This window comes from Xenopus tropicalis, chromosome 1 (genome assembly GCF_000004195.4).
Source record: "Xenopus tropicalis strain Nigerian chromosome 1, UCB_Xtro_10.0, whole genome shotgun sequence".
NCBI lineage: Eukaryota > Metazoa > Chordata > Amphibia > Anura > Pipidae > Xenopus > Xenopus tropicalis.
Genome location: NC_030677.2, coordinates 26,596,076 through 26,623,060, shown reverse-complemented (window position 1 = coordinate 26,623,060; position 26,985 = coordinate 26,596,076). Strand labels below are relative to the sequence as shown.

Genomic DNA, 26,985 nt, shown 5'->3' with positions numbered 1-26,985 from the left:
AAAGTTGCGACAATTCACGAAATTTGTAATGGCTATGAAAAAGTTGCGACAATTCACGCAAGTCGTAACGGCTACGAATAAGTCGCAAAAAATACGAAAAAGTCGCAAAATGTTCGTTTTCCAATCCGAATTTTTCCCATTCGGATTTCTGGATTAGTAAATCAGCCCAATACAGTTCAGAAAACATGCATAACAGAAAGACCAACTGCCACTGCAACAAGTGTTATTACAGAGCAAGCTCCGAAGATCAATGTGGATTTCCATTTACATCTCCACCTACGATTTTCATTGGTCTCAGTTGTAGAATCCCTAGCAAGTCCTTCTTCAAGAAGTGCTAAGTTGATAGCAGGCCCATCTCCAACCTCAGGCAAGGGGGCCTCTGGAACACTGTTCAAAATCTCCCCTACTGCAGGATTCTCTTCTACAGCAGGCAAGGGGACTTCATCATTGGTCAGGTCGACAGTCAAGGGAACATTCCCGTTCCTACCGTCTGGCTCACACATTACAATATTTCTAACATGCTGTCTGCACATAGGGCAGGAACCATCTACCTGTATCCAGGTTTCTATGCACAAGAAGCAAAACCTGTGCTTACAAGGTTCAGTGTAGGAAACATCATCAAATGTTTCCAGGCATATAGGGCACTCGGAATCTAGTGCTTCTTCTAATAAATGCTCATCATTAGTTCCACACTCAGGTGGAAAGCTGTTATTATCTATAGAAGTTCTATGTTCTTCTTCCATTATTAGTTGATTAAAATGCTGATATATAGTTTAAATACACAAAAAAACAGAATAAAATTGCTAGATAAAACACACGCGTCTGCACTGTGTTTTGTCCAAAACAAGACTGATTAAAAGAATGCCTGGTTCTTATCTTTGTACCTTTGTCATGACATCAGTGATGATGTCACAATGCTTGCATTGTGATGTCATCACTATTTATAACTGTATCTGTAGCTTTGTTGTGTTGACTCTTTGCCTGCATTGTGACATCATCACTGATGTCATGACAACGGTACAAAGATAAGAACCAGGCATTCTTTTAATCAGTCTTGTTTTGGACAAAACACAGTGCAGACGCGTGTGTTTTATCTAGCGATTTTATTCTGTTTTTTTGTGTATTTAACCTATAAATCAGCATTTTGATCAACTAATAATGGAAGAAGAACATAGAACTTCTATAGATAATAACAGCTTTCCACCTGAGTGTGGAACTAATGATGAGCATTTATTAGAGGAAGCACTAGATTCCGAGTGCCCTATATGCCTGGAAACATTTGATGATGTTTCCTACATTGAACCTTGTAAGCACAGGTTTTGCTTCTTGTGCATAGAAACCTGGATACAGGTAGATGGTTCCTGCCCTATGTGCAGACAGCATGTTAGAAATATTGTAATGTGTGAGCCAGACGGTAGGAACGGGAATGTTCCCTTGACTGCCGACCTGACCAATGATGAAGTCCCCTTGCCTGCTGTAGGAGAGAATCCTGCAGTAGGGGAGATTTTGAACAGTGTTCCAGAGGCCCCCTTGCCTGAGGTTGGAGATGGACCTGCTATCAACTTAGCACTTCTTGAAGAAGGACTTGCTAGGAATTCAACAACTGAGACCAATGAAAATCGAAGGTGGAGATGTAAATGGAAATCCACATTGATCTTCGGAGCTTGCTCTGTAATAACACTTGTTGCAGTGGCAGTTGGTCTTTCTGTTATGCATGTTTTCTGAACTGTATGGGGCTGATATACTAATCCAGAAATCTGAATGGGAAAAATTTGGATTGGAAAACGAACATTTTGCGACTTTTTCGTATTTTTTGCGACTTTTTCGTAGCCGTTACGACTTGCGTGAATTGTCGCGACTTTTTCATAGCCATTACAAATTTCGTGAATTGTCGCGACTTTTTCATAGCCATTATGACTTTCGTGAATTGTCGCGACTTTTTCATAGCCATTACGACTTTCCCGAATTGTCGCGACTTTTTCGTATTGAGCGCTCGAAAAAGTCGCAAAATACCGATTATTACGAAAAAAACGCATTCGGACGCTTTTTGGACATTCGTGGATTAGTAAATGTGCCCCTATGTGTATAACAAATAAAAGCTTTTTATTCCATTACATATATTTATTGTGTGTTCACGTTTTTGTGTCACTTATGTAAATAATGTACTTATGTACAAGATTCCTCTCTATCATTAGGTTGATAATATACCTTATTGTCTACTAATAAGGCAAATGGAGGATCTGATCTCTGTTCTGAACTTATTATGGCCAGCATGGCTTTGTTAAAACTAGAGAAGAAGCCCTTACAATCTATAAAGTTGCTTTCAGGAAGAATTCCTGAGAAGAATCATTCCTAACACTAGAAAGAGAAGTTTGAGAACTTTTTCTAACATTTGCCCCAGTTATATAGTAAAAACCACTGTGCAAAGTTTGGGGGCCCTGGTTTTAACAGTGTCTGAATGGCAGCAATTTAAATTTCTCCACTGAAAGTCAATGAGTGACATCTGATTGGCGGTCGGTGGCTCTGCCCACTTTTTCTAACCTGGAACTGCAGTTACCCAGTGACTAACTCTGCAAAGTTTAGGGACCCTAGGATTAATAGTTAAAGAACAGCAGCAGTTTATATTTAAACCATTAAAGTCAATAGGTAAGTAGGTGGTTGGTGGCTGGTGGGTGTGCCCATTTTTTCTAACCATGAGTCGGTCAGCCAGTGACAAACAGTGAGCACCCTGGCATAAATAGTGTGAGAATGGCAGAATTTTAAATTTAAACCAATAACATTCAATGGATGAAATTTGATTGGCTGTTAGTGGCCCAGCCCACTTTTCTAAACTTGGAACATAGTCACCCAGTGACAAACTGTGCAATGTTTGGGGACCCTGACATTAAACATGTGAGAATGGCAGCAGTTCAAATTTCCCCACTGATAACAATGAAAGAAATGTGATTTGCTTTTGGCGGCCCCACCCACTTTTTCTAACCTTGCGTATGAAGTCACCCAGTTATTGACTGTGCAAAGTTTGGGGACCCTGATATTAAACCAATAAAATTCAATAAGTGAAATCTGATTGGCTGTTGGTGGCTCCACCCACTTTTCCAAAACTAAAACTGCAGTCCCCTAGTGACCAACTGTGAAACGTTTGGGGACCCTGGTGTTAGAATGGCAGCAGTGAGAATGGCAGCAGGTTGAATTTCCCTATTGAAATTCATTACATAAAAACTGATTGTCTGTTAATGGCTCCGCCCACTTTTTCTCACCTTGAACCGCAGTTGCCTGGTGCCTAACCCTGCAAAGCTTGGGGACCCTGGGGTTAATACTGTGAGAATGGCAGCAGGTTTAATTTCCGCCAAGTCAATAGAATCAATAAAATCTGATCGACTGTTCACAGCTCCGCCCACTTTTGGGCATCCAACAATCATCATACTTTCATTCAGGCTGAGCCCATGAGTATGTGATTCACGTTTGGGGAGTGTAGACTCAAAGCTATAAGATTGGCAGCAGTTTCAATTTCCCCATAAAAGTCCATGGGTGAAATTTGATTGGCTGTTGTTGGCCCCTCCCACTTTGCATTTAGAAAAAAAAAAAACTTGAATGCGTAGTCACCCAGTGAGTGAATGTGCAAAGTTTGGGAACTCTGGCATCAAACAAAAAAAAAATCAATAGGTAAAATTTAATTGTCTGTTGGTTGCTCCACCCACTTTTCAAAACTAAAACTGCAGTCCCCTAGTGACCAAGTGTTCAGGCTGACCCCATGACTATGTGATTCAAGTTTGGGGAGTGTAGCCTCAAAGCTGTAAGATTGGCAGCAGTTTCAATTTCCCCATTAAAGTCAATGGGTGACATTTGATTGGCTGTTGTTGGACCCTCCCACTTCAAGGTCATCCAGAAAATATCGCTGTTTCATTCAGAGTGACCCCATGATTATGTTATTCAAGTTTGGGGGGTGTAGCTTCAAAGCTGTAAGATTGGCAGCAGTTTAAAAATCTTCCCTTTCAAAGTCAAAGGGAAAATTGGGGGGTTCGGAGCGGCGCCACAAAAAGACGGGGGGCCGGATCGCTTAGAAAAGCACAAGCAACCTGCTCCGCTATAGGGCGAAGAAGTGTGGGGAGTTTGGGTGTTGTACCCCTAAAATTGTAGGAGGAGTAGTGTTTAGAAAATGGGGGCGCTAAGAATAATAATAAGAAGAAGCGGAAGAATCAGTCAAAGTGGAAGAACAGTCTGTGGGGTTTTCACCCAACACAATTACTACCTGGTATGGCAGATTAGGACATGAAGAACCATCTAAGCCAAATGTCTGGATTTGCTCCATCCGTATAGCATTGCATTTCCCTTCAAGTAATATTTCTTTCTCTATAAGCAAAATATGACAAATTTTGAAATGTAATATTTATGTGTGAATTGCCTACCTGACATGTTCCTTAAATGTAAGACTTTTACCCAGCAGATCAACCAATTTTATATTTGTAGCACTGTGCCAAGCAGTTGGGCAGACACCACCGCTCCAGTCTGCAGAAATATGCGAGCAGTGTGTAATTATTATTTAAAAACCAATTTATCAAGGCCACATTTCAGACCCTGGAAGATGTATAAAGTACCCACTTCTTAATCACACAATGGGCCAGATTTGATGAGCTCTAATATCACACTTTGATAATTCTGCCCCATAGTCTGCACCTTGATTCATTTGAAAGATCTGGGGCTGGAATGTTCCACTGTCAGGTCATAGGCGTTATAGATTTAATGCTCAGTTAATTGGGAGTGTGTTAAGCCTGGTTGAGGCTGAGATCAAATTAACAAATCATCATTCAGAGGGTCTTCAAAGATTTCATTTAGGCTCCACACAAATCTATAGTGAGTATTGGAAATGATCTGTGGCAGGTTAAATAAAGTAGGGTACCATGCAGTACATTCCAATGCTTAGCTCAACATTGCACCTGATGTAGGAATTGGACCAAGACCTTGGTTTTTATGCTGGTTGAGTTGTCTTTATAGTCACTCCTCACCATATTAGCAGCTTATTGGCCTATATATTGGGCCTGAAAACTGATATGAATTTGGGCCAATGGTTGAATAACATTAGGGTGCATGTAAAACCCCTTCCGCCCATTGTGGTACTTAACCAATTTGGACACAGAATAAAAGGATCATCAGGTGTGGGTTTTGGCTTTAGCCAAAAGGCTGAAACCCTCCTTGTTAATTTTCTGTATTTAACTTAGCTTTCCATTATTTTAAAAGTTATGAATTTGCAAAAGAATAAAAAATCAGAGTCCTGCTAGTGGGCGATGAATGACTCACTGATAGAATTATTGCACCGTTTAGACTGTAAGTACTGCTATTGTTTGTCAGTGCTGTGACTCAGTTTAGAGGGAACATTTGAAGCCCTTGGCAATAACCATTATGTACTTCAGTAATCTGGTAACCCTCGCGACCCTGCATGAAAGTACAAATTATTTGATATTAGTTTTATAGTGATACATTTGGGAAGTTCCTTAAGGCACTGTCACATTAATTACCATCCTAAGATACCAAGGTAAAGAATTCTGTGACTGCCGATGCAAGTTCAGTAACTGTGCCTTAATAAGAAACATTTTCTCTTTTCATTACACATTAATTCATGCCTAAATGAGTACAATCGGCTCAAAATTAGCCCTTTATTAAAGTATCTGTTTTTAAATTTGGGAGGAATCTGTTATTAAATATGCTCAGTTTACTCTGGAGTTTTTTTTTTGCCTTGTTTAGTTTATTTCCCTCAAATATATATAGGCCATCTGTTGGAATTATATATATTGTATACCAATCTTGCACCCAACAGGCACAGCATAGCTCCTTTACCAGGGCCACCCTTGGTTAGATGCATGTTCAGATAGGCTGTAGTTATGAAAAGCAAATGCAAGGAACCAAGGCAAAAGTTTATTGTAGCAGTCTCCCCACCTAGGCTGGCTTTCAGGGTCTGTTGTGCCTTTAGATGTTCTTAGGTGGGGTTGCCACTGGCCTACCCGTTAAAATACCAGCCAAGTCTGGGTATTACAAATTTACTGGTTATGTACTCGCTGGTAAATGAATTTGTAGTTGCTGCGTATTGTTGTCTATGAACATTTTCTGTTTCTGTTTGCGTGCAGGAAGGCTTGGGCAACTATTGCTTTCTCATCTTCGCTGCTATTTGCTTGGCCGGAACCCTCTACCTCTATTTCATTTTGCCTGAAACGAAAAACAAGACTTTCTCTGAAATTGATCAGGCGTTTGCCAAAATGAATGGAATATCTTCCGCAACTAAAGGAAATGAAATTCATCCGACAGAAGAGACATCTGATGAGATAAAGGTCTCACCTGTATCAAACAAGGGACAGAGTCAAATTGAACTTCAAAAGACAGATACAACATGTACAGTTTAGGGAAAAAAGGCTTCCAGAACCAAGTATTTGCCAAATGTGAAAAAGAACAGATGTATTGGGTGGAAGAGTGACCTGATGGGGTTAACGTATCCCTCGCCCTATACCAACCTAGGAACTGTATCATATTGAACTTGAAAACACAAAATTTGCTTGGGAAAGCAACCCCCAGGTATATAGTCCGAGATCTGAAGGGATTAAGGTCTCCTCTAAACTTGAAAACAAAGAAGGAAAGTGCTGTTTAGAACAGCAGTTTATTGCTTGGCACAACCTGAATTTACAAGAGTGGTGCAATGCTCTCCAATAAATGGAGCCATGAAATGAGCAGCTGTAGTACTCGTGTGGGCTTCCTTCCATACATCAGTTTAGCAAATAACATCACTATGGGGTATTTCCATTCATGAATCAGTTTTACTATTTTGACTTAAATGTTACAGTAGGGTGTCCTTATAACATATCCGGTTGTTCACTGCTGGCTCGAAAAGGAAAAACGTCAAGATGAAAGTGCCTCTATGTGAAGTTTCAGCCATAGTAGGTTTATCAATATCTGATTCATTTTACGCCAGTTTTTGCTGCCAGTGTGGTTTCCAATTGCTCCATAAGTGTTCCTGTGTTCATTCCAGGGGCCCATCTAAGCTGCAGTAGATGTGGGTGGTGTCCCTTCATTTTAAGAGCTGACAGTTTTTTGATGGGCTGTACTATATACAGTTTGCCATATTAGTGACTGACTCTTCCCCTGAAACCTCCATGTCTTATACCAGGCTACGCCAGAGCTGCAGACCCTTTCTAGAAAAGAGGGATATGTGTTTCTCTACTTTTATTCTGCATAGTACTCTGCTTTCCCTACAGGATGGTTGGCTTTGTATGCACCCCATTAAAATTAGGTCTACCAGCCGAGAGAATAGTATGATATTCATAACAATTTGGCATATCTCATCTGTGTGCCCTGCAAATCCCAAACAAGCTACCTGTGTTGGGAAACAAAATGGCAAGAGTGAGTACAAATGTCGATAACTATGGGGATAACTAAGTATTCCCACTGATAGAAGACCTTTCTGTATGGCTCATTTTCTCTGTTTCTAACTCACAGCAACTCCCATCAACTATGAGAGGATTGGGAAGCAATTTTAGATATATGCCATGTTCTGTCCCTCGCTGCTTGGCTATTATTAGAACTTTATTAAACAGGGCCAAGGAGACCAGTTTAAGCGCCAGCAATCCAGCAGATCCGCGGCCATTTCTAGGTGAAACATTGTGAAATGATGATCATAAATACATATTCCATGTTGATTTGAACATCTACTGCATGTTTTGGCTATGAGAGCTCAGGTAGCTGGGTATTTCTAGTTTGTAATGTAGTGTTGGTGGGGAACCTGACTGGATCTCTCTGGTTCTGCCAGCTTGTTTCATATGCAGACTGGATTTCAGAATGGGTGAATCTTATTTGGGATAAGAAGGGGTTTGGTTACAGGTCTTGTATAGGAGAATCGTGATTCTAACAGGGATAATGTACTTCTTTCTTAAATGTATTGTAATAATTATTCAGACTGATCCTCTAAACTTTTTTGACAGTTTAGGCTGCTAATAACAGGTCTCTCCTATTTTGATGAACCAAAAGATAAGTTATTCAAAAACCACAAATAATAGAAAATGAAGACCAATTGCAAAATATCTCAGAATGGCACCCTTAATATAAAGGTGATCAACCCCATAAAAATAAAGGTGGTCTAAAGGGCAACTTTATGCCCTTTTCGCACTCCAACACTATATTCAAGTAATAATTGATCCCTAAGACTATATTATGCCAGACAGAGACTGGTGTATATGTGCAGTGCATTCTAGTAGTGACCACTGGCTGCCACCAAATTAAACTGCACGTACCTGAATCAGACAGGCACACAAGTATCAGAACTGGCAGGTAGGAATAGTAAGAGGTAACAGTGTGGATAACAGAAAGCAAACTAGAAAATATGTCCTTAATCTTTTCTGCAAGTGCATTGGGTTTCATTGTATATTATAGGTTTTGTGTTTCCTCTTCTGTTTGTAAGTTACATGCCCTCACACCGACTCCTTTATCCCACTGTACCTGTAAGGAACGCCGGGTCAGAAGAGAGCAATGAGAAAGAAGGAAAGATTGAGGCAATAACTCCCTGCGACTTTCCTCAACCTCTCCTCATTCTGTTCATTCACCTGAAATAGCCTTTATTTAGCCAACGTGAGCTGCACGCAGACTGGGTGAGCCCTTCTCTCTTCTCATATTACTTGCTGCTCAGCAGCCTCTCACACCACAGACTGCCACTTACAGTCATATAATATATTACATAGATTAGTTATTGTATATGGGATGCCTAGATCTGAGTGCTTCATTTGCCCCAAAGATCTGTGCAAACAGGGGGTACATAAAGGGCTTCACAGGCCTGTAGCTGAAACTATAATGGGTCTGTTCTATCAATATATAATTTACCATGGTCAGCACTGCAGAGAGTCATACAGGGAAGCAAAATGTATCTCTATTTATCTTTAAAAAGATTTCCTTTTTCTCTGTAATTATAAAGCAGTAAATTGTACTTCATCCCAACTAAGATATAATTAATCTTTATTGTAGGAAAAACAATTTTCTTGGTTTCATTTAATGAAAACCCCATGTCCCGAGTATTCTGGATAATAGGTCCCATACCTGTTTATCTCAAGGATACAACCATGGATTAGTTACTGTGCATTTTATGTGTTATTATTTGTGTATTATTTTGTTTTTGTTTGTGGGAGGAGAGTTCTGCTTGCCCTTTGTTTCCTGCTCATGTTTCCAGTGAGGTACCATAGCCAATCTGGCTGGCCCCTGCAAGCAACCCCGCCCCCTTCCCAGCACTCCCATGCAGAGCCAGCAGAAGCATAGTCCCCCCCCGACTTTGGGAGTTACAAAAAACTAGGAGACTTGATGCCAATGCTATAATAGGGAAATAATATAAAGATAAGAAAGGAGGAATTGTTTCTTTCAGAAAAGTGATTGCGGATTTTTAGGAAGTCATCTATATTTATGCCCCTTGTGGGGCATAAGCTGGTGGTCTGGGCATAATGGGGGTGTGGTCTTGTGATGACCCAGTCGTATCTTGGCAATATCATGGCCAACTGGGACCAGATCCAGGCTGATGTTCCCGGGAAAGTGAGAGTCTGACATACATGGAATATACCAACATGCACAACCAGTTTAACACCAGGGCTGTGCCCTAGACTTCAAACATCACAGGGGCCCGGTGTTGGAATAAATGTACATTATACAGTTATAAATGACATTTGCTGAATGGTGACTGTTCTTGCATCCAAACACATACACCCCAGTTCCATGGGGATAACTACTAGGAGAATGCCATGATAGAATAACAGGATGTTATGGTAAGAGTAAGGAGCCAAAACCCTATTGGTGCCAAGAGCACACGTCTACTTACTGTAGGCCAATAGTCAGGTCAAGACAAGGGGGTCGAGGGGGTACTGATTAACAGTTAGAGGGCAAGATAAAGGGAGATAAATGTTGGGGCATGCAGCAGGGGACCAAGGGCAGCTGTTACATAGTGGGGGAGGGATAACAATGGGTTGCAGTAAAAAGTATTGAAAGGTGCAGGAGTGAGGCATTATGGGTTGCTTTATCTATAGGGACATTACTTCTCCATTGTGGCATTAATGCATATAGTTGTGTAACTTTAAACCATAAGAAAGCAGATGATTTTATAAGATATTTTACAAGAAAACAGATGCTTTTAATATTTAATGATCCTAAAATTTGCCAGCGATGCTCAATATGTGCCGAATGCTGGGATTCCAATGCCTGTAAGGCTTGTCCCACTGAAACAGCTGCACTGACAAGGAAAGGGGCAGATTTTGATAACAAAGCAATTTTTCTTCAAATGTTCTTTTTGAAAATGGAATCTTTACAAATGGGAGAACCCCTGGATAGAGATAGCGGATCTGCATATATCTTACTGTGGCAGAGATGAAGCATTCCAGACACTATCCCTTAATGAATTTCTTCATAAATGAGATCAACGGTTACATCACTATACTAATCTCTTGCTAACAAATCACAAAGATCCTGCGATCGGAATCCATTGTAATTGTGCAAATTAACCACAAGATGTCAGCAGATATTTCATACATACGCAAGACCCTGAACCACTTGAATTCTGAGTATTTTTGGCAATGTCCGATGCCATTCAAGTGACAACATTAACAATTTCCCACCACATGAGGGGGGACAAAAAAGTTGTACTGCTCACGTGCCTTTCTCAAGCTTTAAATATCACTTTCTGCTTCAATACAGTTACCCACGATAATGATGTTTTCGGCTATGATAAATCTGTTTCTGGATAGAAATTGATTTCTGTTGTTAATTGTGTTTTTTTCACTTACAAACATGAAGCCTACAGCGATAAATAGATTTTCATATGACAAGATCATTTCAGCATTAGAGAATGGGGTATTTATCAACATTGAACAGGGGGAAGAAGAATGTAACTGATCACTAACATGTAAATATAGGGGGATGCACATTTGACACCTTTCTACAAATGAATTAGCAGTAGGTTGTGGCTAAAATCTGTACAAACCACTAAATACATTATAGTGCCCTGGCTGCACCCTATGTAAGTATATGCATCCAATAGTGCATTGTTATCTCTTTGCCCCATTTTAAAGAGTGTAGGGCTAAGCAAAAGATGCACATCCCTACCTAAGGGAACCCAGTCAATCTAGCCAGTCAAAAAGGTAACCAGCCAACCCTTACTACACAAGTCCCTAATTCTCAGGGTCTTAAAGGAGTAATATCCACCTGTATATTAAGGCTTACGTTGGCTGTGCATTCTGCCTACTGTTTGGAATAAATCTATTGGTTTTGTTATTCACAACTAAAGTGAGATCAAGCATATTGAATTTATATTTTAGTCGACTTCCTTGGTCCTCTAGAGCAAATAATGAAGAAGGAAAACACAGTTAAATGACTTCCCTTTTAAACCATATATATAAAGGCAGCAGTAGGAAACCTTAATATCCACTTGTGTAAATATAATGCGGCTCTACTAGAAGTTCAACTTCAAGAGAGAATGAGTGGTCTAAAAAGCTGTGTAAGGAGAAAGAAGGGAGAGGAGATGTGTCCAATAAGACCAGGCACCCCTTCAGACCCAAAAGGCACTGGGCAATGTTACTTCCAGCAAGCAGGTACCAGTATGAAACTTTTATCTTGCCACAGTAAATATCAGTGTAGAGTTAATGGAATGCTCAATAGACATTTTTAGTGATTTCTACAGTGAATATAGTGGCATGTCTGTGTTTAATATGCTGGTTATTTCCTGTAGTAATTATACTGCCACATCTGGGGTTATGCTGATTAGCCACTCCTTTTGTAATCACACTGGCATATCTTGGGTTAATATGCAAGTAATCTATTTTCCATAGTAATTATATGTCTGGGGTTATCTATTTTATTTAGTGGTTATACTGGCGTGTCTAGGAGTTAATATGCAGATTATCTGTAGTATTTATACAGGCACATCTCGGGGTTAATATGCTGATTATCCATTCTCTGTAGCAATTAAAATGGCACTTATCGGGTTAAAATGACGCTTGCCCGTTTTCCATACTGGTTATGCTGGCACATCTGTGGTCAAAATGCCCATAATTTATTTTATTTTATGATTATACTTGCTCGACTGGGGTTAATATGCAGGTTGTCCATTTCCTAAAGTAATTCTACTGGCACATCTTGGGTTATCGGTTTTATTTAGTGATTATACTGGTTCATCTGGGGGTTAATATGCTCATTATCTATTTCTGTAGTAATTATACTGGCACATCTTGGGTTATATGCTTGTTATGTATTTTATTTAGTGATTATACTGGTTCGTCTGGGGTTAATATGCTCATTGTCATATTTCTGTAGTAATTATACTGGCATGTCTGGTATATGTTTAATAGGGGGGTGGTTCACAAAGTACACAGGGCCAAAAACCTTTAGTAGTGCTGTCTGCGGCATATTTTCATGATTTATACTCTCTGCTTAAACAGCCCCCCTAGTCATATTATTCTATAAGTTGTGAGTGACTTTATGGGCTTTGCCAATAAATTGATTTCCTACAAGCCTAGCCTACAAGCTTAGTCTAGAAAAACAGCTTGTTTTTGCTTAATAACTTTGCCCCCCACCCCTGGAAAATTTTCTGTGTATGCCCATGAAAGCCCCCAGTGTACAATAACAGAATGAGAAGGATTCTATTCCTTGGGCTGCAAGACTCCCAGCATGGGATCAATATGATGCTTAGCCTCACCCAATCTGAAATGAGTATTTTAACACTGCACTGTTCTGTCAGATGTATGAACCTGATTGGGTCGCTGACTATGATTGACAGCTATGGAACTTCAAATGTACAAGTTAAAATTGTAGACAGGAAAAGTTGTGGTCTCTTGAAATAAAGTGCCCCGTGGTGGGTCCTTACCCTGATATATAGTTATGTTATGTGATATATTTATGTAGTAGTGCAGAGGTGCCTTATGTACTGGTCATCAGGTATCTGTATTACAGACATAACAAGATAAAGCCTTTCCTGAAATCTGAAGAGAAGAGACATTTGTACAGCAGTTGGGGGCAGTCAGGTGACATGAGAGTAGGACAGTCAGTCTCAATTACTATTAATAAGGGCCCGGCAGCAATAGACTGTGCTCCTGAGCGAGATTCCACTCATGCACTTGGGCCATTGTTTCTAATATAACTGATACATTTTATGAAACACTTATTCTGCCTATATTGTATAATTAGATTGTCAGCCTGCCGCTGCAGTATAAAAATCTCCTGGGTGACCAATTGCCCCTACCAGCTCAGTTAACCTATTTGTCCCTTTAGCCAAAATACTGTACATATAACCATTGCACCACTCTATAAGCTAATATTCTACTGTCTCAGGATACTCAATCAAATTTCTAACACATTTCATTGTTACATATTTAGAGAGTTCATTCTGATATCTGTACCTACCCTGCAAGTAAAACTGGTGCTTGAGGCCAATCTTCTCAATACAGCAGAGAGAGAGCACTTGAAAAAAATCAAATTTACATCAAGTTCAACCTTCAGTATTATTCACCCACACTGGGCAAAAACACCACCACTCTTGCCTTTGTCTCAGTCTAAAGGGGCAGAAATGAGAGTAAAGAGATATAAGCAGTCATTTATGGAGACCTGGGGGATGAGTGGTGGATCACACCTTAGTGGTCATTAAAGCAGCACGTCTTCCCCAGGCCTGGTCGCCCTGTGCACCTCACAGTAGATGAAAAATTTGGAGCGAGGTGCAAAGAGCAGCATTGGTGGGTGCAGACTGGCCTATAGGGCATGTGATAAGGACAGGGCTAAACTTTGTGACATATGATGCACAAGTTATGGGACAGTTAGGAAGACATCTCCATGCAGCTCCATATTGCAGCACAGAGCAGACCTGGGGCAATTTGTGTAGTTAGGGTGCAATGTTCCATGTGTTTGCAGTCTGAACCCTGCCTTGCTATTGGTAAATAACCCCTATAATGCCCCCTTGCAATTATCGGTTGTTTTGTCTGCAACATTAAGGAGTAGAAATCATAGACTGTGGATTTGTTCTCCCTCCACCTATGGAAACACTATGCCTTCTGCCACTGATTTATTTCCCCTTTAAGATGTGAGAGGATGCGCAGGGAAAGCAGCAAATGGGCTCTCAGCATGACTTGGGCCTAGGGTTGTGCCCGCAGCTTGGTGCCAGTTTGCAGCACCTTCAGTTACTCTGGAATTCTAGGAAAACCCTGCATCGTGAGAAACAAATATGGCAAAATGCTCACGTTTTTGCCCTTTGCCCACAGGAACCCAGACTGTTCTTCAATTAAGTTTGTCGATTTGTTTTAAACAGCAAAACTCCTTCTATCCATCAATGTCTTCGTGGCCTGTACAGTCCTGTGACCAACTACAGAGGGGCACTCGAACTGCACATACAAGATCCATAAATGAATCCATGCCCTGACATAGACTGATGGACCAAGAATGGGCTACAGTTTATCGCACTTTCATTATTACAGGTTCATTGAATAAAGCAATGCACATGTTACTGCTTAAAAATGACATTATTTTGTACAATATTCTGCTCTGAAAAGTAAGAAATGGTACCAGTTATTAGGGAGTGAAAATGTTATGTTTCTAGCCAGGGAATTTAGAGCAATTAACCTTTCTGAAATGGGAATGGTTTGTGCTATTTCTTTTCTCTGCAGAAGACTATTTCGGTTTTCTTTTTATAGTATTTACGCCTGCTGTTTGGCCAAACCATCACCGAGTGTAATTGCACTGCCACTTTACATTCCTTTCGGCCTGGCATTAATTGCTTTCTCGCTATATTTGGATCATTCTGACACTATCTCTAAGTCAGAAACACAAGTTCTCCAGGATAGAAGTGAGTTTGGGCGCTGTGTCTGATTATTAGGGGAACATTAAGGAAATAAAGCAGATAAAGTCTGACAATATAGACAATACTGTATATACACCTGAATGTTTAAGCATTTTATTCAGATCAGATGTTTAGGTGCACTTGCAATTTAGTATAATATTCTGACTGAAGGTTTGTTCGTGTTGTTTGATAATCAAGTTGGGGGGGAGTGGGGAAATCCTGATAAACCTTGCCTATTGGTACAGTATTGCAGCACAGGGATTGTATAGTTGTAGAGGAATGAATGTCATACTGCAAAGCTTTTGGTTGCCCCGTACCTAACCCTACCCATAAGCACCTTATGATGGATCTTTTAAACAGAATTTTATGAAAGAGAAAGGGAAGAGCACAATAATGAGCTTAAAACATTATTTATTTAGGGCTGACACATTTCCAGAGATTAAACATCATTCACATCAGTCCCTGCCCCAGTGCATACTAAGACCAGTTTTATCAGGAGCCAAATAATCTTAAAGTCTGTGTGTTTTTGTAGCGTAGGAGGATATCGGAGTAACTGGCAGAAACCCACGCAGTCATGAAGAGAACATACAGACTCCTTGCAGATATTGCCCTGGCTAGAATCAAACTCACGCCCCCAGCATTTCAGCCCAGATGTTTTATAGTGAGTTTATTATATGTAAATAGTGTTATTTCAGTTCCAATCACTAGATGGTGCTGCTAGGAAGGGGTCCTCTTCAGGAAGTTCTAGAGCAGGTTCTCCTCTGAGGGGATTTTTCTAGAGCAGGGATCCCCAATCTATTTAACCTTTGACCTACACTCATATGTAAAAATAGTTTAGGAGCAACACAAACATAAAAACGTTCCTTGGGTGCCAAATAAGGGCCATTAGTGGTTATTTGGTATTCCCTATATGGACTGATTTTGCCTCCAAGCTAGGAATTCAAAAATAAGCCCCTGCTTTGAGGTCACTGGGAGCGACATCCAAGGTGTTGGGGAGCAACATGTTGCTTCTGTGCCACTGGTTGGGGATCACTGCCCTAGAGAGACTATTTAAAGGGGAGAGCAGTAGCAACCTCTCTTTGGCTGGTGTGAGAAGAAGAGTGAATGATGTGAGGGAGCCTGAGGCTTGCCACCTTAACAGTTAGGTTAGCAAGTGATAGGCCTATGGTAGGACCTGTGGAGCTCACTGTAAGTGCTGAGAGATAGTGGTAAGCCAACTAGCAGCTGAGGCTTCAACGAGGAGTAAGGAAGGGGCAAGTTCCCAGCGGTACCTTGCCAGACAGGGATCCAGTGAAAAGGTAAACTAGGACTCGATCGGCCTTAGGATCCTGAACATAGACTAACCCCTGTGCCTGTAGTATGTGCAGTACAGAGCCCTTGGCCTAAAGAGTAGGAACAGAAGAGTAGGCAACAGACAGGCCCAGCGGCCTGGACACCCTTGTTCCGTTTGTTGATTTTTGCTTCAGAATTTGTGTAACAGTTATTAGTGGAGAAGCTGCCATAATGACTGTGAATAAAGTGTTCCTGTGTTCATCTGCAAGACTGTGTGAACCTCCAGTGTGCAACTATAAGTCGCCACTGATCTGTGATGGAGGTGTGTACCTTAAAGGGTTAATTTGGTCAGTGACTACTAAAAGTTATTGGGCACCACATTACATGCTAAGTGGGTAACCATTATTCTCTCTACTTTCATTTATTTCTTGTGTATATATATATTATCCAGATAATCTGGGACATTTTATATTATACTTGGCATGTAGCGTGATTAACTCAGGCACATGTGAAATTATCATGCCGTGTCTTTGATAGAAAATATTATGGACATGTAATGTATGCCTCCAGACTGCTAATAATTAGTAACGGCCAATGAGCTGATGAAGTGACATCAGGGACATTGCCCCGACATATAACTGACTTGATGGGTTTATATGAAAGTAAATTAGTGCTGCTTTTCATATCCTGCAGCGATTCTCTTGTTATTACTGACACGTGATTCCAGAAAAAGGTCTCCAGATCAAGAGAAATATTGGAGACACTTATGTCCAATGCCCAGTTAGAAGGGCTGCGATGTTTGCATTTCATTTAAATGTAATTATTGTTCATTGCTTAAAAATATGAAACCATGGCAACATACAGGGGCGATATAATGGTATGCACAAAGTTTGCTTCTGTTCTAGTGGGAATTCATTGAAATGGCAGAAGTGGTGACAACCATGGTAACTTCAAGCAGGTATTCGCCTGTGTTTCACTCACACAAAACAACATTGCATACGCAACAAACAAATCAACGTTAATTTGTACAAAACCGGATCAGACTTTGTCTGTATATTTAAAAAAAAAAAAAAAAACACTCTTGGATAGTGCCTCAGCTACTTTTAAGGCAAATAAATCCAGGAAAATTATAGGTATATAACACATTCTTTAAGCCTTTCTCCCTGGCTTTCTTGGCAGAGACCCCACTCCTAGCTCCACCTCTTTCAGGCAATGACTCCTGCCTGCACTTGTTCTAGTCTTTCAAAGAGTTGATTTAGAGGTTTAAGGATCAGCCTTTGATGTGGGACGTCATGCTAGAGACCCTGGTTTGATTCCCCTTGGCACCCCTTGTTACCCTGGACAAATCACTTAACATTCTGGTATCCCAGCATACTTATACACCTATAATGGCTGCCTTCTTTCATGGGAAAAAAGCTCAATATAAATCATTCCCTTTCTGCCTGAGTGAACACAATCTCTGTTAATCTCCACATCTGACCAGATAGATCAATTTAAGTGAGATGTAGCTTTCCTCAAGGGCCTTTCCGGTTACTATAGCCCATAGCAACCAGCCACATGTTTGCTTAGAACAGTAAATGCAACATGCTAATTGGTTGCCATGGGTTACTAGAACTATGCTAATCTTCTCTTTCTTTATGACCCAGTTTGAGTGCATCTATGATCATTGCAGGCCCCATGATACCATCCATTGTTCCAGATCACAAACAACCAGTCAGTTTCATTGTCCCCAACAAACAGAAAAGTTTGAACTAGATAAAAGCATTAGGAAAGGAAGATGGAAATATAAAAATCCCACCCTCGGTAGGCAGTGACAGCATTCATTTGCAAATGTCAAGTCTTCATCCAGGGACCATGATGTATTAATCACTAACTAGCAGAGAAGTAACTGGAGCTTGATGCTAACTCACTCTCTAGTGCCACTCTCTAAACAGAGTAAAAGAACATTCTGCCCACAGATCTGTGCATTTGAGAGCATACATAACATTTTTTTTTTATTTCTTTGTTAAAGGACATGTAACCCCCCCCCCCCACAAAAATGTAATCAGTGAACAGCCTTTTTGAAATCTTTAAACACCTGCCTCTATTGTTTTTCAAAGATAATCACCTCCTGTAACCCACTCTGCCCCCTCCCATAGGAATTTACTTTGACTCTTGGCTTACTGAGCATGCCCAGTTCTTCTCAGCTCAGGCTACTAAACACACCCTCCAGTCTAGCAGCCAATGAAGAGATGACATTGCTGGTTTCCATAGAAACTCTGCTCTACCTGTGCATTCTGCTAGTAAAACATCTTTTTTCTCCTAACCTCCTGTCCTGAGCTCAGTTTAACCATTACAGGGCACAATCCAAGCAGGACTTTTTATCAAAGTTCAGCCTGCATTTCTGATTGTTTACAGTGCACATGTGATGTTTGCAGATGTAAATGTCACTGATGATGTCAGAGGGAAAATGGCCACCGGGTAAAAATTGGTATTTGTTTTAAGAAAATGTGATGGTGCTATTGAATGGAGGTGATATATGCAGTACAAATGGTGTAGTTTGGGTGGGGAAGATGTGCCCAATTTATAAACATGTAAGTTGTAAAAAACATTTCTGGGAGGCTGAACTGAAAACTTTACAGCTGATCAGAATGGAGTATTAGAAACCAACAAATCTAGATAGGGGTGTTAGGTTCAGGCACGTAAGGTCTCATAATTTGCCATTGCAGGTCCTGTGTGTTAATGTGTGCAGAGGAACACTGCATGACCAAAAGTATGTGGACACCTGCCTGTCTAACATCTTATCCCTAAACCAAGGGTATAAATAAGTATGTATGTAGGGTTGTTACTTGTGCATAGGGTTATTATCCTGCTAAAGCCGGAAAGAACTTTCATCAAACTGTTGCCACAAAGTAGGAAGCATGAAGCTGTCAAGAATGTCATATATGTATGATAGGGTGGCACCTATGGTGGTTATGATGGGTGTGGCTTAAATAGCCAATGCCAATAATTATTAGGGGTGCCCATATAATCCTGGTTATATTGTGTATCTCAGATTAACCTACCAGAGGTGGGAGAGAACATCTGAAGTTGGAGGGATCAACTGGTTGACAAATCTACAAAGTAGGATTTATTTTTTACCAACCTGGATTAAGGGATTGGCTTAAATTGTTTGATTTTCCTAATCAGTATTAAATTGGCACGAGACGTGAGAAATAAGCGGAAAAAAGCATATACATAAAAGAGGTCCATTTTCAGCATCTAACTCCAGCTCACCAAAGCCACAGAAGGTCAGGGTTTAGCTATATGCCACCTTGATCATAAAAGAATGAAAGTAATTTATTTTTCTTTATGTTGTGGCCCCTGGGATCAGGGATCTGCACTCCTGCCCTTAAGGCGCACCCATAGTTTGGATTTCTCATATTGATTATAGTTATTATTATTCTTTATAAACACTGACATGTTACATAGCACTTTACAGAGATTTTTCATCATTCTTCTCAGTCCCTGCCCCAGTGGAGCTTGGTCCCTATTACATTTACACAGGTCAGTTTTATTGGGAGCCAATTAACCTTTCTGAATGTTTTTGGAGGACACAAGAGTATTTGGAACAACCCATGGAGGTACAGGGAGAAGATGCAAACTCCTTGCAGATAGTCCCTGGTTGGAATCAAACTCCGGCGCTACAAGGCAGCCAGGCTAACTGCTGAGCCATAAAGTCATAAAACATGAATTCTTATTTTTCTCTTTCATTTGACTTTGACATTAATTGCCTCCTGCCGCTATATTTTGATTTAGAATGAGATTTGACAAGGATTAATGTGCCTGTCGGCTGTCCTTATCCCCTCAGTGTCTGAGCGCCAACAAAGTGCTGCTTTTTTATCTGCCCGCAGTGCAACCAGTTATTATTAGGCTTGGACTTTTTTCAAGTGAAGTTTTTTTTCTTGTTTCCCTTTAAACAGTTGTATTTACTCTGCAGTTGTCGCAGAACAGAGCAAAAAAGTCAGATTTTAATAATTTCTCATGTTCATTAAAAGTCAAAAAAGCCTAGATCCAAACATCAAAACCAACTATAGCTAATGCTTTATGTATGCATTTATAAGGTACGTGTGCACAACAGGTGGCCCAAGGGATGATTATGGAACTCCTAAAGATTTCTGTGAGCCTCAGCATGAAAGACCTTGGATAGCTCTATGGTATAATATAAGATGTAGAAGACGGGGACCCTGGCCAAAAGATTGGGACCCAATATGGTAATAACCGGCACACCCTATAAAAGATGTGTATATATATATATATATATATATATATATATTTATTTATTTATTCATATAGAACTATCTACTGAATGGTAGAGTGTTGGGGGCATCCTTAATGGAGAAGGATCTAGGGGTTTTTGTAGATCACAAGTTGTCTAATTCCAGGCAGTGTCATTCTGTGGCTACTAAAGCAAATAAAGTGCTGTCTTGTATAAAAAAGGGCATTGACTCAAGGGATGAAAACATAATTTTGCCCCTTTATAGGTCCCTGGTAAGGCCTCACCTTGAGTATGCAGTGCAGTTTTGGGCTCCAGTCCTTAAGAAGGATATTAATGAGCTGGAGAGAGTGCAGAGACGTGCAGCTAAACTGGTAAAGGGGATGGGAGATTTAAGCTATGAGGTTAGACTGTCGAGGTTGGGGTTGTTTTCTCTGGAAAAGAGGCGCTTGCGAGGGGACATGATTACTCTGTACAAGTACATTAGAGGGGATTATAGGCAGTTGGGGGATGTTCTTTTTTCCCATAAAAACAATCAACGCACCAGAGGTCACCCCTATAGATTAGAGGAACAGAGCTTCCATTTGAAGCAGCGTAGGGGGTTCCTCACGGTGAGGGCAGTGAGGTTGGGGAATGCCCTTCCTAGTGATGTGGTAATGGCAGATTCTGTTAATGCCTATAAGAGGGGCCTGGATGAGTTTTTGAACAAGCAGAATATCCAAGGCTATTGTGATACTAATATCTACAGTTAGTATTACTGGTTGTATATATATATAGTTTATGTATGTGAGTGTATAGATTGGTTAGTATAGGTTGTGTGCTGGGTTTACTCGGATGGGTTGAACTTGATGGACAATGGTCTTTTTTCAACCCTATGTAACTATGTAACTATATATATTGGGCCTCAAACTATTTTGTAATTTATCTAATCATTCACACCTGTTACATTACACTTTAGTGTGCATATTCCCTATGGGAATATCATTTTGGCACCAAAATGTTGCTTATTCACCATTTGGTAAAACAGAACCATTTTTGCTCCAGGTCTAGTTACCCACAGCAACAAACCAGGTTTGCTTTCAAACAACAGATACATAATCTTGCTGATTGGTGGCTACAGGTCAGTGGTTGACAAGCTTGTTCAGTTCAAGCTGCACTTGGAGATCCAACTTTGGCCAGGGACCTTGTGAAAGTCAAACCTTTGGTCATGGTCTCCCTTAGCTATTGAAATGCATACAATATAGAAAAATATTGGCGTGGAAGGAATGTGCTAACTGTTTGAGGTTGATTTATTGAAATCTGACAAATTCTACAGAAACCCTACTAGTCCCGCCCATCTGCTCCACTTCCTGCCATCTTCTGTCCCATTCTGTGCAGGGCGGCACTCAGCACACTGCACTTAAGGATAGGAACCAATCACCAGCTATTCTGACCTAATAGGAAACTAAAGCCTATCTTTGCTCGGGTGACTGCAGGGCTGTGATTGGCTATCCCCCTCCTACTGGCAAGGACTGTAAGAACACTTCCACCATTCATTTGAAACACAGGAACTTTAGCAGATCTATAGAATAAAGAGGCAATTTTTAAAGATATTAATAATTTGTAGTAAAACCAGCAGCATATATTATTCATCATTGCCTACAAGATTGGAGGAGTATTAAGTATGCTATATGTCTTCTTTTAATGTTGATTTAAATATGGAAGATCAACCCTGCTTATTACAAGCGTATATTCAATTAATAATTCATTTCTCAAATTCCTTTGTGCCCTCTTGTTTAAGCTACCAGCTGTTTGTATCCCAGTGTACATACTGTATAGCGGAATTCTGCACAAAGGCTCATACAACAATAACCATCAATCAATAAATAAAGGGAAGGAGTCTGCTCAGCTGGACAAATGAGAGAAAGTAACATTCCCATAATAATAACAGGATTATTACTTTGTAATTCTGCAGAGGTAATTACCCCGAATACATTATGTCAAACCTGCAATATGAGATCTATATATCAAGACTTATTTTCTCTCTCTCTTTTTTTAATCTTGAGACCTTTGAACTGATTTTTCACATCAAGTCACATAAAGCAATGGGAATGTAAGGATGCGGGAGTGCTCCAGCTGTGAAATACCACTTTGTGTAGGAGAGCGTATAGGAATTAGAAGACTATGTTATGAATGTAACGTTTTGTGTGGGTTTACTTTCTGCAGTCAACAGTAAAAGGTATGGTAATGTAACAGAACACTCATAATATAGTCTAACGGGAATAGTATTTTAAGAATTGCATTTCTGCGTAAGTAGGAAATAAGCTGAAATGCAGAGGAACTAGATGGCCTGACCCATGTCCCTTTGCATTATTTATTCTTTTGGCCTCATGTTACAATAACAATAAAGAACAAGCACTGAAATCAGTGAAAGTGTGACCCAGGAATACACAGGCATTAACGACAGAGATTGAATTTGGAATTGGAATGAATATGTCAAGCTCTGTATTCATTGATTGTTGGAAACTGGTCATCCATGTGCTGATTAGAGATGTAGCAAACCTCACAAAAAAAGTTTGCGAACCCGTTCGCGAACTTCCGCCAAAAAGTGCGAACTTTTGCTAACTTTGCGAACCCCATAGACTTCAATGAGAAGGCGAACTTTAAAAACTAGAAAAGCCATTTCTGGCCAGAAAACTGATTTTAAAGTTGTTTAAAGGGTGCCACGACCTGGACAGTGACATGCAGGAGGGGGATCAAGGGCAAAAATTTCTCTGAAAAATACGTTGTTGACACAGCATTGCGTTTTGTGCTGTAAAGGGCACAAATCACACTACATTTCTAAACTTGTGTAATAAACTGCTTTAAAACGTCCGGCGGTTACCGCCGGTTCACATGCAAAGACAAAACGCCACAGTAGTGGATACGGAATATATTATTGCTGGTGGAAAAACATCACTCAGGTGATTTTATTGCAATGCAATGTCACTACTATGTGTAACTTGTTTGGTGCACTACTATGAATAACAGCAAACAGCACTGGACACATTAAAGAACAGTAAGATAAATAAAAAAAAATAAAAATTAATAATAAAAAAAAAGTGATCTCTGGTTGGTGCTGGGGGTGAACTACTATGAGCAGCACACCTGTCCCCAACACACACAGACGGAGCTGCAGTACACAATGAAAAGAAGAGTAACAGTAATCAGAAAATAAAAGCAGTCCTTACAAGGACTATTGGGTTACAGCAGATGAGATCAGCAGGACAGCTGTCCCCAGCAGCTACATACAGAGCAGTAGAAAGTAGATTACTAGTCAGCAAAGCTACCTAAACTGTCCCTCAAACCCCTGCACAGCTCTCTCCCTATGCTAACTCATCAAGCACACACAGGCAGAATGTAAAATGGCTGCTGGGCTTCGGTTTATATATGGAAGGGAGTGGTCCGGGGGTGGTCCAGGAGGGAGAGCTGCCTGATTGGCTGCCATGTATCTGCTGGCTCTGGGGTGAGAGGTCAAAATTTGGCTCCAGCTAAGGCGAACACCCGATTTTCGTGCAAATTAGTTCTCCGGCGAACAGTTCGCTACATCTCTAGTGCTGATAATATGGTACAAACAAAGTTTCATATGATTTAAGGTACATTTACAGTGGGCGGATGATACCAACCAATGTGGGAAGTTTTGTGACGAGCTGGAGTGCACTGCCATTGTGTGAAGTTTTGTGACGAGATTTGTCCCCTGGCTACGGACTAGGGGCAGGAGCACCCAGGTCAACAGGACTGTCTGGTAAGCATAATGCTTTCTTATTTGGAAGTGAGTTATCCCTGGCCGTGAGTTTTTTCACCTGAGCGCAGGGTCCGGGGCAGGTTGCACCTGGACCAAAGGATTTGAGCGGTGAGCAGTTTGTGTGGGGGAACCTGTATTGCTTTTTCCAGACAGGCACCTGTATTTTTAAACTAATTTCTATGTTTAAATTAGCCCTCAAATCGTGTGCTGTGGATATATAATTTTTTCGTGCAGATGATACCAACCAATGTCCTATTGGTTGGTTCGTAGATCAGGCCTATTTGAAAATCTAATCTGCCAAATATAGGAGGAGCCCATGGTTCCTTTTAACTCCCCACTGTTCTAATTAGGGATGCACCAAATCCCCTATTTTGGGATTTGGCCAAATCCTTCATGAAAGATTTGGGCGAATACCGAACTGAATCTGAATAATAATTTGCATATGCAAATCAAGCTACAGAAGAATTGAAAAGAACCACGCGGTGAAAATTATTCAACTTCTGGGGTCATGTGATGAAAAGTCACATGATTTTAAGAATTTGGATTCGGTTCGGCCAGGACCATGGTTTCGGCTGAATCCAAATACTGCTGAAAAAGTTCGAATCTTGGCCAAACCCTGAACCGAATCCTGGATTTGGTGCATTCCTAGTTCTAATCATCTTAAATAAAAGGAACAATAAAGAGGCCATACCATGAATGGGACCTCATATGGTAACCTTTTGTTTTTGGGTTTAGTCCAACAGTTGAATTCTGTGTGGGGGGGGGGGGCACACAGTGTATAGCTGCCTCTATTTAGGTACCAATATAATATAAATTCTGTTTATCACATATACATACTTGGCCATTTTGGTTGGTTGAATTGATTGGCTCTGTATGGATCCCTGTATGGCTAGCTTCTATAGTGATGATGCAAGTTAGGTAAAGTTAATAACGAAGCCCAATTCAAAACAGCAGCCAGACTGAATATTACCAGTGCCTTTTCTGTTTGCAGAAATACATCTAACCCTTTGCTTGAATGTATCTAATGAATCTGCTAGTAAAACCACTTCTATGTACTTACCCATTCGAGAAAAAACATCTTCTAATCTTACTGTCTTTTCTCATTCCCTTCGGAAAGCTTTGTGGCCATCTGAAATCTCTTGGTTATGAGACCTTGAAAAATAGACTATAAAGATCCTGACGTTTTATTTACAGTGTTTTTTGACTGCCAGGGATCTGTAGACAGAGCAGAATTAATTTAAGCCTTTGCCACGCACAGCCAAAGCACTTTTTCTATAAAAATAATTGGTGATGCACCATAGAAGCTTTCTCCATCCTTCCTATGTGGCTTACGTTGGTCTTTCCTGCAGATTTTCCCTTATAACTCTATCCCTTGAGTATAGATCACTGTATAAACTGCACTTTATGTTTTATCTTTAAAAACCTTCTGGAGTCAACTAGAATTTCCAGCTCCAGGCTTGTGAGGCCCCTTATCCGGCCCTCGTTGGTTCCAGATATTGAATACAGAATATACAGAATACACAAATGTTGGCAACAGAAAGAAATGAGGTTGCAATATCTGCATATTTTTTGATCCAGTTCAACAGGGGGAACGTCAATTTGTTATATAATGACTGTAATATATGAGCTTGAGACGTTTGTCTTCCCAGTAAAATAAATGTTAAATTAATTAACACAGCGGCAGTGTGATATACCCCCATACAGGGAAAATATTGTATAAGGATTCAGTAGAAATATTGTTTAAGAATTAATGAGCATTCAAAATTGACTTCTCTGTTGTTCCTTTTGCAGATCTTTTCATTATGAATCTATTATATTTCAAATATATTCAATGCACGGTTATAAAAACAACTATACACTAGAAATGTATTTAAATGTTCAGACTGCAATCCTTTTACGCATCTCTTTGTTGACTCCTGAGATCGCAATTGCTTATATCACTGATACAAAGTGTATACATTTCATTCATACTCATATTGATTTATTACTTGGGAGTAGCTGCTATGAGCATTAAGGGGCATTATGGTGGTCACAAAGCACAAAAACATAACATGGATTGGGGAAGCTGGCAGCCAAATTAGCAGAAAGCGGGCCAAGGCTAGCACCAGGATAAGCAAAGAACCAAGGTAAGAAAGCACCAAAAAGTCAACATGGATGAAAAACAAGAAAATGGAGGCTTTGTGGTTGTTGCAGGTCTGGGAGCTGGTAAGCAAGGTGCAGCAACGGATGTAAAGGACGTAGGTGGATGCAATGGGGGGGGGGGGGTCTGCAAAGCTTGCCCCAATGGTCTTCAGGCAGTAATGTTGTGCTTCTGTTTGACCAAAGCCTTTGGTTTTAGGGCTTCTAGGGCTTTAATTTTTTAGAAAGTTTTTTTTGTTGTTTCTCATGCTGTTGCTCAGTATATTTGTATACTTATGAACTAACTGTCCACATTGTGTTCCATTTTGGTCACATAGTAGAGAGAACAAGGAAATTGGCTTTGGACCTTATCTGTAATAGGTAAAAAAAAAAAAGTTCAATAATACAGGTATGGGGTCCCTTATCCGGAAACCTGTTATCCAGAAATTTCCGAATTACGGAAAGGTCATCTCCCATAGACTCCATTATAAGCAAATAATTATAATTTTTAAAAATGATTTCCCTTTTCTCTGTAATAATAAAACAGTACCTGTACTTGATCCCAACTAAGATATAATTACCCCTTATTGGGGGCAGAACAATCCTATTGGGTTTATTTAATGGTTAAATGATTCCCTTTTCTCTGTAATAATAAAACAGTACCTGTACTTGATCCCAACTAAGATATAATTACCCCTTATTGGGGGCAGAACAGCCCTATTGGGTTTATTTAATGGTTAAATGATTCCCTTTTCTCTGTAATAATAAAACAGT

General features: G+C 40.2%; 1 protein-coding gene across 3 annotated transcripts in view; it reads left to right on the top strand.

Annotated features, from left to right (window-relative positions):
• The window catches only part of slc2a9 (solute carrier family 2 member 9), an 83,335-nt gene extending 76,621 nt beyond the window's left edge, over positions 1 to 6,714 (top strand). For all 3 annotated transcript variants that reach the window (XM_018095214.2, XM_018095216.2, XM_018095215.2), the window contains one exon: positions 6,120 to 6,714. In XM_018095214.2, coding sequence (XP_017950703.2) covers positions 6,120 to 6,392 — 273 coding nt within the window. In that variant the 3' untranslated portion in view covers positions 6,393 to 6,714. The remainder of the gene's footprint in view (positions 1 to 6,119) is intronic.
• Positions 6,715 to 26,985: the final 20,271 nt, after the last annotated feature.